We start from the raw sequence: 19,649 nt of genomic DNA, 5'->3' as shown, positions 1-19,649 counted from the left end.
ATTCTGGCCTGGAGAATTCCATGGACAGTGTAGTCTGTGGGGTCACAAAGAGTCGAATACGGCTGAGCGACTTTCACTTTCATTTTTCACTTTACAACAAAAATACATTTACAAACCTTGTACCTCAAGCCCTGTCCACAGGTACACTTAACCAAAATAAACTTATTCTTACTCTTTGTAATGCACTCAGATCATTCTACTTTCTTTCTGTCCCCCTCTTTTGTTCCCATGGCTCTTTTTTTCCCAAAGCTTGCTGCTGCTGCTGCTGCAGCTAAGTTGCTTCAGTCGTGTCTGACTCTGTGCAACCCATAGACGGCAGCCCACCAGGCTCCCCCATCCCTGGGATTCTCCAGGCAAGAACACTGGAGTGGGGTTCCATTGCCTTCTCCGCCAAAGCTTGCTAAGATCTAGTAAATTAATTTCCAAGCACATTCAGGTGTCATGACTAACAGTGTGAAAAGTTTGTTTGCCTTCTTGTGTCTTTAATGTAAACTTCTAGACATTTCTTAAAATTTTGAGAGAGGGGAGAGGAGAAGAGAGGGATAGAGAAATTTATAGGAAAGATTTCCAAGATAGTATGTCCTTATTTTTACCAATCCTTTAAAAAAATATTTTCAGATGAAAGTTTACTTCTAGAAATCTACTTCTAGATTTATTAAACTTTACTGATTTAAAATTTTTCCAATAACAAATAACAGTTTTCCTCTTTATCTTGAATTACTTTTTTATATAAACACTATCTGGCAATTTATTAACAACAGAGCATACCAAACAACAAACTGTTTTATATCTTTCAGAAAGAAAAAAAAAAGACTAAATTTGAGAAGACGGCACCCACTGAATTTGGACACAATTACAATGTGGTTTAAGTATTTCCTTGGGGAGGGGACACGACGCCTCTACTCAATTAAGAGAAACATTTGTACATTTGTACAGTCTTTATTTTTACACCCATCATGCCGTGAATTTATAGAGAATGGGCTCCAACAGGTCAACTGTTAGAACTGTTTTTAACTCCTTAACATTGATCCTCACAAAGTACACTTCTCTGGGTGGAGGAAACTGTTGTTTCAGCTGAACCCAAGCCCCTTTCTCTTTGGTTTCCTTCTTGTACTGATCATTTTCCTTCACACATTTCAGGAAACTGTCTCGGCTCTTGGAGTGCTTAATCTGCTTGATACACGCATTAATTCTCTTGACCAGAATCTTGCCTTTAACTTGTTTGTTTACAGTGATGCCAACAGCATGCTGGGTAATGTAGACTCTCCCAGTTTTGCCATGATAACATTTCTGGAGCATTCCTTTTTGAACATTACCCAGTCTCTTGGTGTCTACAGTATCATCCTTCTTGTAGATTTGCATGTATGTAGCCAGAGGAACAATTCCAAGTTCTCCAAAAGGCCTAGAGAACATGTGGAGGGTGCCCCTCCTCTCTCCCTTTGTGCTGGTCATTTTGGTGAATTGCTGGAAGAAGATGGTTCCAGCCAAGAGGTTGAATTACTTTTAAAGATTAATGGAAAATAATTTAGCACATTCAAACGACAAATATCAATATCAGCACTTCATGTTAAACTGGAAAAATAAGAAACAAAATCTTATGTAAAATAAATCAATACCCAACAATAAAATTATGCAAAACTGAAATGATTATATCATTGGTAAAAGTGAAAGTCACCCAGTTGTGTCCAACTCTGTGATCCCACAGACTACGCAGTACATGGAATTCTCCAGGCCAGAATACTGGAGTGGGTAGCCATTTCCTTCTCCCACGGATCTTTCCAACCCAGGGATCAAACCCAGGTCTCCTGCATTGCAGGCAGATTCTTTACCAGTTAAGCCACAAGGGAAGCCCTGTATATCACTGGTGGACACACAATTTACCAAAAAGTAAAAACCATAACTCTTGAATATTTAGAGAATTACTAAATATACTTAAACACATGTATCTGTGAATTGGAAGACTTTACTATTGTTTCAATTCTGCAATTTTCTCATCATGATATAAAAGTAAAAAAATCAAGAAAATCCATGTATAATTTGTTTTGGCTCAACTGAGAATGGCAGTTGAGCCATCTCACCTTTGCTCAGTGATGATCTGCCCACTTCCGTCAGAGATCTTGCTTGTTCAGTTCAGGTCAGTCACTCAGTTGTGTCAGACTCTGCAACACCATGGACTGAAGCACACCAGGCCTCCCTGTCCATCACCAACTCCCAGAGCTTACTCAAACTCATGCCCATTGAGTCGGTGATGCCATCCAACCATCTCATCCTCTGTTGTCCCCTTCTCCTCCTGCCTTCAAACTTTCCCAGCATCAGAGTCTTTTCGAATGAGTCAGCTCTTCGCATCAGGTGCCCAAAGTATTGGAGTTTCAGCTTCAACAGCAGTTCTTCCAATGAATATTCAGGACTGATCTCCTTTAGGATGGACTGGTTGGATCACCTTGCAGTCCAAGGGACTCTCAGGAGTCTTCTCCAACACCACAGTTCAAAAGCATCAATTCTTTGGTGCTCAGCTTTCTTCACAGTCCAACTCTCACATCCATACATGACTACTGGAAAAACCATACCTTCGACCAGATGGACCTTAGTTGGCAAAGTAATGTCTCTGCTTTTTAATATGCTATCTAGGTAGGTCATAACTTTTCTTCCAAGGAGCAAGCATCTTTTAATTTCATGGCTGCAATCACCATCTGCAGTGATTTTGGAGCCCCCCAAAAATAAAGTCAGCCACTGTTTCCACTGTTTGTCCATCTATTTCCCATGAAGTGATGGGACAAGATGCCATGATCTTCGTTTTCTAAATGTTGAGCTTTAAGCCAACCTTTTCACTCTCCTCTTTCATTTTCATCAAGAGGCTCTTTAGTTCTTCTTCACTTTCTGCCCTAAGGGTGGTGTCATCTGCATATCTGAGGTTGTTGATATTTCTCCCTACAATCTTGATTCCAGCTTGTGCTTCATCCAGCCCAGCATTTCTCATGATGTACTCACATTTAAGTTAAATAAGCACAGTGACAATATCACCATGCAATCTTGCTTGTGCATATGTACATTTGCACAGATTGCAATGCTTCCCACCAAAATTGCTTATTCTCTTTCAGTTTGGCCAAGGTTAATTGTGGTTTATTTGTTGGCAATAAAACTGACAAAAATCTTTTCTTTCTCCCTAACAGCCTTTTCAATTTCTCTTTTCCCTAATTCCCTTCCTATCACGTTTCAACTGACTGTAAAATGAAGCGCCAGCAGGTGGTTCAGGACCACGGAGAGCGTGAGGAAGAGGCACTACCAACATATTCTAGTCATACAGGTGGGGGAAAAGATGTTCCTAAAATAGTTGCTGGACAACTTTCACTTAAAGGACATTATTGTGATGAAGAAAAGTAGAATTTTGATTCTCTGATATTTGGGAGAAGGTATTTTTCTGGACATCATGTCAGTGTTTTCTAAACTTCTTCATCGAATTCTATGTAACGAAAGACAAGAAGACACCAAAAGTCGGCAGAGCCAGAAACTGCCAGTGCACAACCTCTTTTGAAGTTTCATGTTTATGATGTGTGGCCTTTTATGTAAATTTTCACATTTTTTAACAGTTATGAGCCTCACCCGTCTACCGTAGAAGAGAATGAAATCATTCAGAGATACATGAAGCTGAGGATGGATAATTAGAGGAGTGTGTGAAGGCTCCAGTCTTATGTTTCTAGACCTGCCCTGGGAACTTGCAGCTTGTCCTTCAGTTCTGTGAACTACCAGAATCCTTTCAGTGGTTTTCCTCTTCTCTCCTTTTAGTTTCCATAAGCTAGATTCATTTGAGTTTTGTTACTTGCAACTGTGTCCTACTACTGCAGATATGTAGGATGAGATGGATAAATGAGAAGAAAAGTAATTCTAGGCTAGAAGCAAAACAAGTTTATAGCAAGGAAGAAGGACTGTAACTTGGGATTTTCTGGGACAGTGAGAAAATGAGCTTAAGAAAATTGAAGTGGTTTATAAGGAATGTATTTAAATAACTTCTCTGTACTAGAACTGAGTAAGAGTATATTAATCTTTAAGCTCTTCAGAAGGCAGTTAAACAAGAGCTATACAAATTTTGAATGCATATGCCATTTGATCCAGCAATTCCACTTTCAGAAGTGAATTCTGTGGAAATAATCATTCATAGATATTCACTGAAATTTGTCTTGTGACTGAAAATAACATACATGTCCATCAATAGTGAAATTATTAAATAAGTTATTCCATATTTACATGTTGAAATACTGCATAGCCATTAAAGATAATTTAGGAAACTTATTTGTATCACTGTGAAACAATTCTCACAGGAAAAAAAAGTCAGGGTACAAAACTGTAATATAAATGCTCTCATTTGCATTTTTTAAAAATCACAGGTATATTTTTCTACATAGACAAACTCTAGAAAGGCAAACAAATCTTAACAATGGTTTTCTCTGGGAAAGGGACTCTGTTTTCCCATATTCTCTTATAGTGCTTGTTTGATTTTTCAACTACATTCTTGTATTACTACTGGAATTAAACCATGATATTTAATATAGCAAGTGCAGAACAAGGAAAACTTTAATAACACGTAATGGTTATCATTTGCTTAGGAATTTCTATATAACCATTGATTTAAGCCCTTTAATATGTTTTCTCATTCAGTCCTCCCAGCAACCCTGTAAGAAAAATGTGTTTCTCAAATTGCACTTGACGTTGCTGCAAATAAGGCTCAAAGAATCTTAATTCAAAGTGCCATAATTCCAAACCCTGGCTCCAGACCTTTTATCTTTAACCATTCCACCCCTGTGCCTCCATGAGTTGCTCCTGACTTTCTTGTAATACACCCAAGGACAGATTTCTGTGGATAAAAAACTAAACTTCCTTGTAGATAGTCTATCAATGACATCCAGTAAGGATTTCTTCATAATGACTAATAAAGTAGAATAAGCTTACCCTTCTGTACCAGGTACTTAGATTTGGGGTAGAGGTTTTCTTAAACTGAGAGTTAAGGTAAATACCACTTTGTAAATTTCACTAGAGAGCAATGAATAATAATAGTTTATCCAGCAGTTGGAGCCATTAAATTGTTTAATCTGGGTATTGACAAAGTTGGACTTTGTAGTTAGATCACTCTTGTAGTTTTGGAGGATGCACTTAGAAGAGAAAAGGTTGGAGGAAGAAAGGTAATCAACATGGAAATTTATTAGGCATCTACACAGCATTCACTTTCTTCATCTCCTGCCAAGAGCACCCTGATCCTCTGTGGATTAATTCATAGAAGGCAATTAATTTAAGCCTTCCTTAGAACTGAATTGTCTTGTTCAATTGGCTCTGCCATTTACCATCATTGTAAATGTTGGTAATTATCTAACCTGCCTCATGTCTCAAGTATTAAAAACATGGGAATAATAATGGTTATCTCACTGGGCCATTGTGAGATTTTAAACAGATAGTTCCTATATTATCAATGCTTTATAAATATTAGTCACCATCATTATTGTTGTCTTAGCCATGTATGTTGAATGAGATTACTCCCACCCGTCATCTCTCTCATCTTTAATCCCTCATCCTTTGCAGATCAGAGCCTACCATATAGTGGTGAGAATCATAGAAATTTTATCCTTCAAGAAGGAGTAAGTGTTTGCTAGGTTGACTCTCACCTTAACTTACTTTATTTTTCTTAAGTATCACAAGTTACATACGTTAAATATGCATGCATGTGTGCTTCAGTCGTGTCTGACTGTTTGTGACACTATGGACCATAGTCCACCAGGCTCCTCTGTCCATGAGATTCTCCAGGCAAGAATACTGAGGATCTCCAGGGGATCTTCCCAACCCAGGGATCGAACCCACATCTCTTACATCTCCTGCACTGGCAGGTGGGTTCTTTACCACTAGCCACCACCTGGGAAGATACAAGTTAAATATATCTCCAGACAAATATGTGTTGAATAAAGATGGCTTAAGGGAGCATTCCAGGCATGGAGAACTATTTGAACAATGGTGGGAAAGCCATGAAGAAAAGCAGGTGTTCTGTGTGGACTGGAAGAAAAGGAATATACTGCCTGACTATAAATGAGATCATGCATGTAAGGGATTAATCATCACATAATCATCACAGTTCCATTATAAGAAGCAGGGACTTATAAACTCTTCGAGGGGAAGAGGGTCCTCTTCATTTGAGAATCACTCATAGCAAGCACTCAGTACCCATTGTAGAACTGAGTGCTTTTACATTAACTCGAGGGCCCACACAGCTGACTTTGAAGGCAGATCAAAGAGTTTGGAATTACTTGGCAAATAATAAGGAGTACTTATGATAAACAAGGGAAGTAACATGAGCAGATCTGAAAACAGAATAAAATGGAAATCTTGGGCAAGGTAGGTTAGGTAGAAACCTGTTTCAAAAGATCAAATGAGATAATGAAGGTCTGGGTTAGAAATGAGGAGGAAGGAACATATGTGGGGAAAAAAAAAAGAAAAAGAAACAACTCAAGAGGTGGGGATACTGAACTTTGAAAACAGCCAGCTGTTTGGAACAATTTTAAGAGAGAAGTCAAAGATGACTGGGATTTTGGTCCTTAGCAGTTGGGAGGATGGTGGGACCTCTGACTACTTTTTACACTTTTCTTTTTTTTAAGAAATGGAAGACTATATTATGCACAGAAAAAGTAGTAGCTGGAAGTCAGCATGTTTGTGCCAGTTCCCAATCCCTCAAGCCCACAAGGATGACTTAGTTGGCTGATACAAACTTTGCATAGAATATAGAGAGGAGTCCAGGGCTACAGGCCTCACAAGCGGCAAACAAGCCACCCTCCATCCTTGCCGTTCTCCAGGGAGTGGGCAGATACCGGCAGTCACTCTGTGTGCTCCTTGATCTATTTGACTGCTCATATGACTAGCTACAGAAACTGCCCAACGTCAGAAGACAGATCTGTGTACCAGCTGGACACTAAGAAACAATTTTCAGAGACTGCTTTGGGCCCCCGGAGGATGCCCCTCCCAATGCCATTTTTTTCAAGTATACTCATTGGATCAGTTTTAAGGAAAACTGGCTTGAAGTTCTTTTCTTTTTTTGCTCAAACTCTAACCTAATTAATTTTTCTTCTCTTAATCCTTATTCATTATTAATTAGAATTGTTGGTAAGTAACATTGGTTTTTGTCATGAAATTTCTGTTCAGTAATTATATAAGCTAATTTCTGCAATAAGCATGGTGAAGATTATTTTTATAACTCAAAATAATGGTGTGTTATGAGCAATTTCCTAGAATCTGCTTTTGGAATCCTTCTTTGCATCTAGTTTGGAGATTCTTTTCCAAAATAAGGATCAGAACATCAGATAATACAGTTACTAAACATTTCATCTGAGCTTTAAAAATGCATTGAACATTTTACTGCTTAATTCCTCTAGGTAACATAGAAATCTTTGGGGAATTTTTGTATTGTATTAATTGAAGCATATCAAGGTCGATTGATTCTAAACACCATAAACTCACGTAACATGAGGCAAAAGTAAAAATTAAAACTTGTGATCTCTATTCCACTTCATTAATTCTTTTTGATGGAGGAAAAGGGTTATTTGAAGAGTTGTCACTAGATTTGTCTCTAGCAAAACTAAAATGCTTATTGTTATTATTAGTCTAGTTGCTTGTCAGTTGGAAGAGTGAATTTTCCAGGAATTCTTCAAAGTATAACTTTCAAGACTCTGGCTACCAAAGACTAATTCTTATCTTTCTCTAAGTTGTAATATATTCGTGAGTGCTTCAAACATTAAAATAAAGGTCGACACTTTGAAGTTAAGGAAGTAAAAACCAAAGTGGGTATTTATAGCTTTAAGTTTTGTTTGTTTTACAAAAAGAACTGCTTTGGGTGTCTCATTTGTGAGGTAATGCTGATGGTTCCTCTATTAGTGTGCAGGTTGGGCTGTCTTTGTCACCGTATCTGGCTTCAGCTAGGAGGTAGATTCAATAATGTTATGCTGACTTGCAGGCTACAAAGCCTCTGACGAAAGGTCATCACATCTGAAGTCTGATTTTATGTCAGTAGCTGACCTTCTTTTCACCTTCTTCCCCATGGACTTCTTAACTTAGTATTTCTAAAGATATTATACAGTGCCATCTTGCTGACTTAGACGAGACTGTGACAAATTTAATGTCACTTCACCTTTGCAAGGGAGAATTCAAGACCTATCACTGTGTCCAGAACCCAAGTAGCATATCTGAATATAGTAAACTGCAGAACTGGTTGCATTAACTAGACTGGAATGGAAATGATGAAAAAAAGGCAACTTGTGCAAGGAATTATCAGTTCATCTTCTGGAGAAGGTTATCTCGGAGGTCAAATGTTTCTTTTGTCTAACAATGTTGGAATAAAGAAACGTTCCTACTTATAGTCCAGGCTAAGGGATGAATAATCTTTTTAACTGTGCCCTATATCCAAGATGCTGTCATTTACAGGGTGTGAACACAAGATAGAAAACACAGGTTTAATGCCTTTCCCCACTCTCAATGTTTTTAAAAGAAAATTTGCATTTTGGTTGATTTTTCACTGAAGCAAAATGACAATTTACATTTCAATTGTGGTTTTCCCTCGGCACACTAAAATGTGGAGTTCATTGAACATGTCAGTCTATCAGCATTTTCTACAGCTATTGTTTCCAGTGTCTAAAATGGTGTGACAATACCACTTTGATGATACTATTTTTGTCCTGTATGACAGCACATAGTGAGTTACATACTCCTAATACTATGTTTACTCCGTGAAGGTATGAGCAGGCAAGGTCAGAAGTTACATTAATCATTTGGGGATGGGCTCATTTGGTCAAATGTCATCAAACAATCTTCTGAGAACTAAAAATTAGTCAAGTTATTGGCTTAACTAAAATGCCTGGTGGGTTAAAGTAAATGATTATTCAGTTAAGTCACAGACAGTTGATCTGGTAGGCCTCGTTGACAATGTTCTAATTAATGCATTATAATAGTCAATCAAAAATTACTTACTGGGCACCGATCAGGTACATTACACTGATACTCAGTAGGGAGCCACAAGGAAATAACCCACTAAGACATTAGCTAAATGAAGACACAAACTGAGCAACCATAAACTGCAAGCTAATGGGGTAGACATTTGTCATTATGAAGTATCAACCTGTAACTATGGGACTGAATGACCCCAAAACACAGATGTGTTATGATCATCCAACTAAGCAGGGATCCAAAGGATCCAAAGCCTAGCCCTCTTTAAATCACAGCTGTCTCTGCCTGGGAAAATAGGGAGGATGCAGAAGTTACGACTGGCAGTAAAACGACCACATAGCCTGCAAATTCTCCAAGGAACTCCATTAATAACTATTAGAATCATCTGGGGATCAGGGTGCTTGGACAAAGTCAGACTGCTAGAAGCCACCTGAGACCTCATTAATGCAAATCCAGTATGCACATTTTAAATAAGCTCTTTAGTTAATTCTGGAGTAGACAGTGTATAGTTTACATACTGAGAAATACACTTTATGGTTTCACCTAGAACCCTAGGCCTATACCATCCTTTTGTTTCTTTTGGGAAAGTATAACTTAAGTGTATTTTTAATGTATATGAAGTCTAAAATGGATATGAGAATTCAAAACTATGATATCATTTTCAGGTATTATTTCTATTACTATTATCTTACTTTCTTAAATCTGTAAACTGGTAGCCTGCTGGCCAGATGTGGTCCATGGGTGGTTTTTTAAATTGGTCCAAATAGCATTTTTAAAATTGTCAACATAAAGATTAGAAGATGATACATCAAAATTTGAAATTCTAATTTCTCTTTAAAAATTAGATGATCTGAGAGCATTGGCCCTTGATTCCCAGATGGCCTCAGTCCGCCAGAACTGAAAAGCAGCTGCCCCTTTTGATGGCCAGTTTGCCATGATCACGTGGCTCCAGGTCACCCCCTGACACCATGGCCAAGTGTCAGGTGCCATTTGTCACCACAATGTTTCAGATGCTTTCTTCCATCCAGCCCACTTGACTCATTTGTATCACCTGCCTACCTCCTGGAGGCACTGGAGTTGGTGACCCCTGTCTTAAGGGTGCTTCAAAACCAATTGCTTTTGAACAGTATTTGATGATGAAGACAGATATTCTGCATTCAGACTTGTTCGACTGCATCCCCCTGGGATGCCCATACTATGCTCCTGGGCAGAATCTGGGCTAATTCGTTTAAAGAATGGCCATTAATCAAAAGAAGGCCCAATCTAACTCAAGTCTTTCTAAGAGGCTACACAATTTTCCTTGTCTAATTGATGTGCATATTTTATTTTGTACGTGTTTTTTATAGCAAAAGGAAAGATAGTGCTAAAGATTGTTGTTTTACAGAAAACATGGTTACTATATTTTACCAAAACTAAAGATAAATAATAAATTTAAGAAACTCTTAAAAATTCACTTTAAATCAATCACATGTGATTAATAGCCCAAGAATATTAAAATAGGCAACATGTGGTCCATTTTCTTTGTTCTATAAAAAATATAGTTAAAATACTGTGTATTATTTCTCAGCAAGGCCTCAAAAATAAAATGTGTTACCTTTACCCCAGACCAAATATAATCTGGCAATGGAAAAATAAGCCTTTCTCTTCATTATTTTAATTCCCTTGATTATGCACACTGAAAACAAGTCTCAAGGAAATTCAAAATAAAAATCTGTTTATGAAATATTGCCTGGGTTTAAGTTTGAAAACTGCATCTCGTATCATTTCTCTCTTGCAGTCCAGCTGTCCCTTTTAGCCAGGGCAGTGGAAGCTCTGTGGATGAGTTCATGGTGATTTAGGTTTGGGTTCTAAGTCTCTCATATTTTGTCTCTGTGAACTTAAAACTAGTCATTTTGATTCTGAGCTTCTTGTCTGTAAAATGTGATAATAATCCTACTTCATAAACTCATTAGGAGGATAAATGTAGTTTTATGAATGAAGTTCATGGCACAGGTTCAATAAATGATAGCTCCGTTTTAATCAATGAGGGTGACTCTTTTTCTGATACTGTTGTTGTTCAATCACTCAGTCATGTCTGATTCTTTGTGACCCCGTGGACTGCAGCACGCCAGCTTCCCCTGTCCTTCACAATCTCCCAGAGTTTGCTCCAGTTCATGTCCATTGAGTCACTGACGCTATCTAACCATCTCATCCTCTGCTGCCCCCTTCTCCTTTTTCCTTCAATCTGTCCCAGCATCAGTCTTTTCCAATGAGTTGGCTCTTCTGACACTGACTAAACAATATTTCATAGGTCCTAAGAAAAATCCCTAAAAAAGTATGCCGTAAACCCTTGTTTCAGTTTTCCTTTTAAGGAAATTTATTCACCTAATAAAAGAAAGGCAAAGGAATGTATTATTCATGACAAAGCAGTGTTTAGGCTAATAGCTAATCATCACTGCTGACTCTTGTTCAGTCTCTAAAAATTAAGGTCTACAGAAAAGTAAATGTTTCTTTTAAAGATTAACTTTTATTTTTGAAAGTAAGATCAAAAAATCTACTAACACAGATCCAAAAAGGAGTTGCTAGAAAGTCAGGTGATCTTTCAAAGAATCGCATTGAAGAAATGGGGCCTGTTTACTAGTCCAGGAAGGTAGATTAGTAACACCCCTAGTATCAGGCAGACCTTTTCTAGACTTCTGGTAAACCCATCCTCACTTATCCCTGCCACTCAAGCTGTTGTTTTTCCTCCTCAAAGCAGAAGACTGAATATGAATGATGGAAAGGTTGATATGACAGTTAACATCTTTTTGAACCCTTACTATCTGCCAATCACTAACATATATATTTTATATGACTTATCACAATCAATGGAGAAGGCAATGGCACCCCACTCCAGTACTCTTGCCTGGAAAATCCCATGGACGGAGGAGCCTGGTAGGCTGCAGTCCATGGGGTCGCTAAGAGTCGGACACGACTCAGCGACTTTACTTTGACTTTTCCCTTTCATGCATTGGAGGAGGAAATGGCAACCCACTCCAATGTTCTTGCCTGGAGAATCCCATGGACAGAGGAGCCTGGTGAGCTGCCATCTATGGGGTCGCACAGAGTGGGACAAGACTGAAGCGACTTAGCAGCAGCAGCAGCATCACAATCAATCTTGACAAGAAGCCACAAAGGAAGGGATTATTGCTCTGTTTAAGAGGTTGGTCAGATCACACAGTCCCTTGGTTGGGCTGGGACCGAAGCCTGGTTTGCTTGAATTCAAGCCAGTTATAAATGCAATAATGATTGGTAGTGTTTTCTGTATTTTTTTTTAAAGCAGTGAATGAATATATTTTTTCCTGTTAAATTTAAAATAATCAACTTATTCTTTGCTTGAGTTTGTTCCAGAGTTGTTGATTTTGTTTAGTTATATTTTTTTCTTTATTCTTTTCCTATGACTTACTGGCTCTCAGTAGATAGAGATTTTTAAGCTTAATTTTTTTTTTTGACTCATGCCCTATAATTTAGGAATTTTCTTTGTACAAAGCTGTGATTGCCTCTCATGGACATCACAGCACAGGATATATTTATTAAGTAACTGCAAGTCATATTTAGTTTACTGACTCCCTCGATTTTATTTTCTCTGTTCCAAAATATAGCAAAACTGTATATTCTACCCATTTTTCTACACCATTAAAGTTTTAATTAAATTTAAGTGAATTTTTAAGTGTTAAAAATTATGATGATTCTTTATATCTCAAACTTTATCTTCCTTTTGGCTCAGCAACTCTTAGGTCTAGTCATATTTTAATATCTTACTATCTTTGGTTTTTTCCAAATGTGCTATTTATTTTTTCTTTAGATCATAGAATCTTAAAATACTTAAGCTGAAAAAGAACTTGGAAATAATTTCATGTGATTATTCCATATTACAGTTGAGAAAATTGAGTTTTGGAGGGTTTAAATGGCTTACCCAAGACCACAGAGCTAGTGCTAGAGCTGAATATCACATTCCCTGAAAACCACTAGCGAGTTTGGGTTTTTCAGTATGAGCCACCCACCCAGTTTTCCTCCTTCCATGGCCCTGCAATAAGCTTTTCTCTGCTCCAGCCTTTGCAGTTATGGTTTGTTTGGCCTCACTATGCATCAGGTACACAAACTTGGCTTTGACAACAAAATGATTCAAAATCGTGTGTATGTATATAATGTATGTCAATTAATATATTAATATTAATACAACCTACATAGATAGAGAGGGAGAGAGAAAGAAAAAGCAACAAATGTTAACATTTAGGATATTTTGAAAATATACAGAAATTCTCTGTACTATTTTTGCAACTTTTCTATAATGTCTGCAACTATTTCAAAATACATTAAAAACATAATTGGGAGCATGAAAACTTATGTGATATACCATCCACTTAAAGACTGACATTCTGATAACTTAAGAAAAATAAACAGGAAGCTATAAAAAATCTTCACTTAACTATATTTAACGTTCTCAGATAAAGGTCAGCCTTTACTTAGATAGTTATCAATTGGATAATAAATTCCCTGGAAAAGAGATGCTTTTGTTAGAAGTCAGGTGTGTTAGAAAAAGAAAAATCTAAATTATGTAAAGTGAAGCTATCTGTGATCATAGGTGATGTCAAAAATTCCCTCCTCTTCTGCTCTGCCCATGGCTTCTGTTTTCCCTAGTCCTATTGTAGGAAATTGGGCAAAACCTTAGTAATAATTCTGCAAATTTTCCTACTGTGTCTTTTATCCCAGTTTCTCTGCTTCTTGTTCCCTCTAGTCAGGACTGCCACAAGCTGGGAGACAGGTGGACTCATTGACCTTTAATAAAATTGCTCAAACTCACGTCCATCGAGTTGGTGATGCCATCCAACCATCTCATCTTTTGTCATCCCCAGGAGACTCCGTGGTTAAGAATCTGCCTGTCAATGCAGGAGGCATGAGTTCGATCCCTGGGTCAGGAAGATCCTCTGGAAGAGGAAATGGAAACCCACTCCAGTATTCTTGCCTGGGAAATCCCATGGACAGAGAAGCTTGACGGGCTACAGTCCATAGAGTCACGAGTTGCGACTACACACACACTCATGCCTAATGGTGGATGGAAGGGCACTTTTTGAAGAGATTTTAACTATTAGCAAACAGTGGTGGAGATACAGCTGTGTATATGTCCTTAAAGAAGGTCCTAAAATCACCATGGACTATGGGCTGGCGGGAAAGACAGCCTGAATCACCTACTGCTACCGTCATCACAGCCTCATTTTCCGTATCTTGATGCAAATTCCTCTTTTGAATATTTTTTCCTAGCAAGAACATTTGCAGATCTTCCTTTGCTAAGAATTCATTATCTGAATTGTTTTTTCATAAAGGACATATAGAGTCATCATGATATATTCTGTCAGATTTGAGGAGATGTAGTTTGGGAAGCCTTCTATGAGATCTCATGGTACATAGAAAATGTGATATGGCAGTTTGGAGTGAAATTATTCATTGTAGTCATGGAAGCATCAGAATTTTAGTTGATATGAAAACAGAAGTGGCAGTTGCAGATGTGAAAGAAAAATGTTGTTAAAGGAACAATTTTTAAAATAAACTGCTTATTTAGGATTTATTATTTGAAAGAAAAAGGAACGGTCAAACAATATCTACTATTATCCTGGAAACATAAGAACAATGGGACATCTGTAAACTCAATTTAATTTTTAGATAATAATCATGATGAGTCAAAATACGATTAAGGAAGATTTATCCAAACACTCAATAGAAAAAAAAAAACTTCCTGAAATAGAAAAATGTAGAAAATTGAAAGAAACACAGTCATTCAAAATAATTCTGAAAGGGATAATAAATAGCTGTCATTTTATCTTTTATAGTTTAGATAATTAGAAACAATGAAAACTTTATGTAAACATGTACATGAATAAAAACAAAATTACCTTTTATGTGGACAATGATATATCCAATGCAAAGCAGTACTGGATTTTAATATTCAAAAGTAGGAATAGCGTATGAGAAAGCTTGAGCCAGGGACTTCTCTGGTGGTCCAGTCGATAAGAATCTGCCTTGCAATGCACGGGGTGCAGGTTCGATCCCTCAGTGGAGACCTGAGACGCCACGTGCTGGCGGAGCAACTAAGCCTGCTTGCTCCAACTGCTAAGCCATGCGCATCAGGGAAAGATCCCACATGCCGAAGTGAAGACCTGACACAGCCAAGTAAACACATGTTTTTAAAAAGAAAGCTTGAACCATCAATCCCTCTAACCACTAGCTTTGTGAGCTTTGGTAAGTTACTTAGACTCTCTGATCCCCTGTTTCCTTATTTTCAAAACGGAGGTGAAGTGCCTGGCCCATAGCAGACAATCAACAAATGGTGGCAATCCCATGGACAGAGGGGCCTGGTAGGCTGCAGTCCATGGGGTTGCTAGGAGTCGAACACAACTGAGCGACTTCACTTTCACTTTTCACTTTCATGCATTGGAGAAGGAAATGGCAACCCACTCCAGTGTTCTTGCCTGGAGAATCCCAGGGACGCGGAAGCCTGGTGGACCGCCGTCTGTGGGATCGCACAGAGTCGGACATGACTGAAGCTACTTAGCAGCAGCAGCAGCAGCAGTAGTAGTTAGAAAAACAGTTCATGTGCATAGTGTTTATTGTGTCCCAGGCACTTTCATAAGAGAGGTCTAAATGCATTATCTTACTTGTCAGGTAGATGTCACAGTGATGGTAATAGTGAGATCTTGTAAGATCTTAGAGGAGTGACAAAACAATTTTTACATTTACTAAAATAATACTGAGTTGTAAGAAAATGAAAGCTGTATCTGAAGGTCATAGCAGTAGAGAGTCAAATGTTGGGTTAAAGTTCGGGGAATCCTGAGACTGTTAAGCTAATACCCTTCCCTTCTCTGGGTGCTTTGAAAAGTACTCAGCCCCCAGCTCGCCCATGAAGGTACTGCCATTTCAGATGCTGAGATGAGTATGGCCTCACCATCTCTAGATCCTTCCAAGAGCCTGGGTCCCAAGAGAGAGCCTTTGACTGACAGCTTCCCAGTTACATTCTTGCTTCATTAGCCTGACTGAGTCGATTAGTGACAATTGATATGCAATTGTAATAATGACCATAATAATGTCAAGATAATTAACCATCACAGGTCTACTGCAAGTGCATTGCTCCTATTTGCAGTTTTAGTGATAACTATTACTTCCAGGACTTCTCTCGTTGGCTGTAGAATGAACTCAATCATGATAGATTCTGAATTCTATATTCTTCATTTAAACCAATGGAAACCACTGAAGTTCTAAAGCACATGTTTCCTTATAAAGGCTCAAAGATCATTCATTGTAAGAATTTCCAAAACATTAGCATGTTGATAGCATTCTTATTATTAATTTTTTTCAAGGGGTATTTAATATTCTCTATATTTTACATCCACAGTTTACAGCTAAACTTTCCCATTATTCTCCTAATTTTTTTTTCCCATTCCACTTGGTCCAGCACATAGATTATTATGCTCAGACCCTTTCCCATAACATACATCCTGGGTTGACATCAGCACCCAGGTTGCTTGTGCTTAGTGTCACTCAGTTGTGTCCGACTCTTTGTGGCCCCATGGAATGTGGCCCGCCAGGCTCCTCTGTCCATGGAATTTTCCAAGCAAGAATACTGGAGTGGGTTGCCATTTCCTCCTCCAAGGGGTGTTCCGGACCCAGGGCTCAAACCCGCATCTGTTAAATCTCCTGCACTGGCAGGCAGATTGTTTATCACCAAGCCACCTCATACACCAAGAATACTGGACATAATAGCATAAACTTTTCCTTTTCATTCCTTGTTATTGACCAAAATAACACCCTACTCAGATGTTACACAAAATATAAATCACGTTAATGATTGATTCCTTGTAATATTGTTCTCACTTTACTTTTTTTTTTTTTTTGCGGTGGGGGTGTGGGGAGGGGTTGGAATTCTCTTCCATTCATCTCAGTGAAAGAGTTAATTTAGGCAAATTGATAAGCAGTCCAAGCCTAAGGCCCCTTTAAGGAGGAGGTGAACTTTCTTTCTTTTTCACATTCTTTTGCCTTAGACACATAGGCCTCAAAGGTAGCAGTATCTCTCATTCAAGGACTCGCTTCTTTTTTAGCTCAGAACGTATGTTATAGGAGAAGGTCTGGGTAAAACTTCCACAACCTTGAGCTCTGGGTTAACCTGTTCCTTCTGGCTAATCTCGTGCTGATGTCAACCCAGGATGTATGTTATGGGAAAGGGTCTGTGCAAAATTTTCACAGTCTTGAGGTATTATTTTTTTTTTTTTTCTATTCTCAACAACTAGCAGAAAAGTATATATTTCCCTGCTTAAAACTAGCAAAGTGGGTAATATTTCTACCCGCTTCTGATGTCTATGTCAGAAGCTTCTTTCTGTCATTATTACTTCAATAACATTTCTACTACACAAAGCTCTGAATGACTGAGACTGTCTTTGGTCCCGGAGTTAAATCTTCTCCTTTGGAGACCATGAATCCAGCAGAACACTGTAAGCTTTGATCTATCATCAGTAGGTCCAATCCCACTTGGACCTCAAATAAACTAGTTAGATATCAACTCCACAAAGCATTCACTCATCTCTGCAGTTTCGGTCAATATGATCTTCCTTTGAAGTCTTAAGTTAATTCAACTAAACTTCACTTAGAGCAGTTAGCTCTATCTGGTTTCACTGAAATGTATGTAGACCCCTCTACTCCAATACAAGACTAAAAGATCCTAGAGTATAGCATCCAAAAACAACTTTGAGGTATCAACAGGATTTACATACCATAAAGTTCACCCATTATCTGTGTATAGTGTGTCTTTGTGACTTTTAATAAATCTACAGAGTTCGGTAACCATCTTCAAAAACCAATTTTAAACATTTCTATCATCCCCCAATATTTTCACATGTCTATTTACAAAAGTATGAGTCCAAATTAATAGTCTTTTTTAATATAAATATCCAATCTTCCTAGCATTATTTGTTTAAAAGATTATCCTTTGCCTTGGCAATTTGTTGAAAACCAACTGACCACATAAAGGTTTATTTAAATTCCATTCCATTGATCTCTATGCCTATTCCTACACCAATAATAACCTGTCTTGATATTTGTAATGGTATCGAGTCCAAGCTCAATCTGCTCCCTGCTCTACAGGCTAGTGAATCCGAGAGATGAAGTGTTGAGGCAAGAAATATGACTTTATTTGGAAAACTGGCTTACCAAGAAGATGGCAAACTGATGTCTCAAAGTAACCATCTTATCTGGGTCTGGATGCCAGGTTCTTTCATAAATCAGAGATAGGAGGAGGTGAGACAACAAGGTAAAGAGTCCATTAATCTTGCAAATATCTCCTAGAATGGCAAGCCTCAGGCAGTGGGATGTGTTAATTTCTTCCTTTCTGCCACCTAAGGTGGATAGGGTTCTGAAGTCCATGGGGTAGCAAAGAGTCAGACACTACTGAGCTCCTGAGCGACTGAACTGAACTGAATTGACCTAAGTAAGGAGGATAGGGTTCTAGACAGTCACTCTAGTTTAACAGTCAGGCAGAGGGGCAGGATTCTCTAAGGTAGGCCATTATGTATGATTGGGCTTCCAGGGTGGCTCAGATGGTAAAGAATCTGTCTGTTATGTGGGAGACTTGGGTTCTATCCCTGGGTTGGGAAGATCCCCTGAAGAAGGAAATGGCAACTTGCTCCAGTATTCTTGCCTGGAAAATTCCATGGACAGAGGAGCCTGACAGGCTACAGTCCATGGGGTCACAAAGAGTCAGCCACGACTGAGCAACTAATACACATATACATAATAACAAAAGCAAGTCAAAGAAACAGTTCCAACGTGGAGTCAGAATTGGATTGTCCCTGCAACAGTAACTTTAGAGTACATTTTGAGTAGCATCATTCCTCTAATTTTGTTCTTTTTCAAAGTTGTTTTGGCTATTATAGATGTTTTATTCTGTATTATAAAAATCAGCTTGTCCAATTTCTATCCAAAAATCCTAAGAATTTGAGAGATTATGTTGATTCTATTATCAATTTAGAACTGCCATCTTAACAATATTACAATTCAGGTCCATGAATATGGAATATCAATTTCTCTCAGCCATTTTAAGTAGTTTTCAGTGTATGAATCTTCATCTCTTTTGTTAGATTTATTTCCAAGCATTTTATTCTTTGTGATGCTATTTGTAATGAAATGTGCAATGAAATATTTCTTGCCATATAGGTAAAGAAGGATGTCACAGCCAGGAGGGATTCCAGCCTTTCAAATACAAATTTCTTAGCCCAGGAAGCAATACTGGTTATTAGACAGGCACCAACTGCAACCTAGGCAGCATATTAAAAAGCAGAGACATTACTTTACCAACAAAGCTCCATCTAGTCAAAGGTATGGTTTTTCCACTAGTCATGTATGGATGGGAGAGTTGGACTATAAAGAAAGCTGAGCACCAAAGAATTAATGCTATTGAACTGTGGTGTTGGAGAAGACTCTTGAGAGTCTCTTGGACTGCAAGGAGATCCAACCAGTCAATCCTAAAGGAAATAAGTCCTGAATATTCATTGGAAGGACTGAAGCTGAAGCTGAAACTCCAATTCTTTGGCCACCTGATGTGAAGAACTGACTCATCTGAAAAGACCCTGATGCTGGGAAAAATAGAAGGCAGGAGGAGAAAGGGATGGCAGAGGATGAGA

The 19,649-nt window shown here is 38.2% G+C and overlaps 1 protein-coding gene across 1 annotated transcript; it reads right to left on the bottom strand.

The window, feature by feature from the left end:
• Nucleotides 1–954: 954 nt before the first annotated feature.
• Nucleotides 955–1,452, bottom strand: LOC102265489 (large ribosomal subunit protein eL21). The gene has a single exon (XM_005890153.2). It carries the CDS (start codon nt 1,450–1,452, stop codon nt 955–957), a length of 498 nt encoding a protein of 165 aa, XP_005890215.2.
• Nucleotides 1,453–19,649: the final 18,197 nt, after the last annotated feature.

The sequence above is a fragment of the Bos mutus genome, chromosome 2, assembly GCF_027580195.1.
Source record: "Bos mutus isolate GX-2022 chromosome 2, NWIPB_WYAK_1.1, whole genome shotgun sequence".
NCBI classification, from domain to species: domain Eukaryota; kingdom Metazoa; phylum Chordata; class Mammalia; order Artiodactyla; family Bovidae; genus Bos; species Bos mutus.
The sequence above is the reverse complement of the archived record's forward strand: the minus strand, read 5'-3'. Positions and strand labels throughout refer to the sequence as shown.

Excerpts from the sequence above, each read along its gene's own strand:
- LOC102265489 (XM_005890153.2), bottom strand. The coding sequence starts at position 1,452 with ATGACCAGCACAAAGGGAGAGAGGAGGGGCACCCTCCACATGTTCTCT.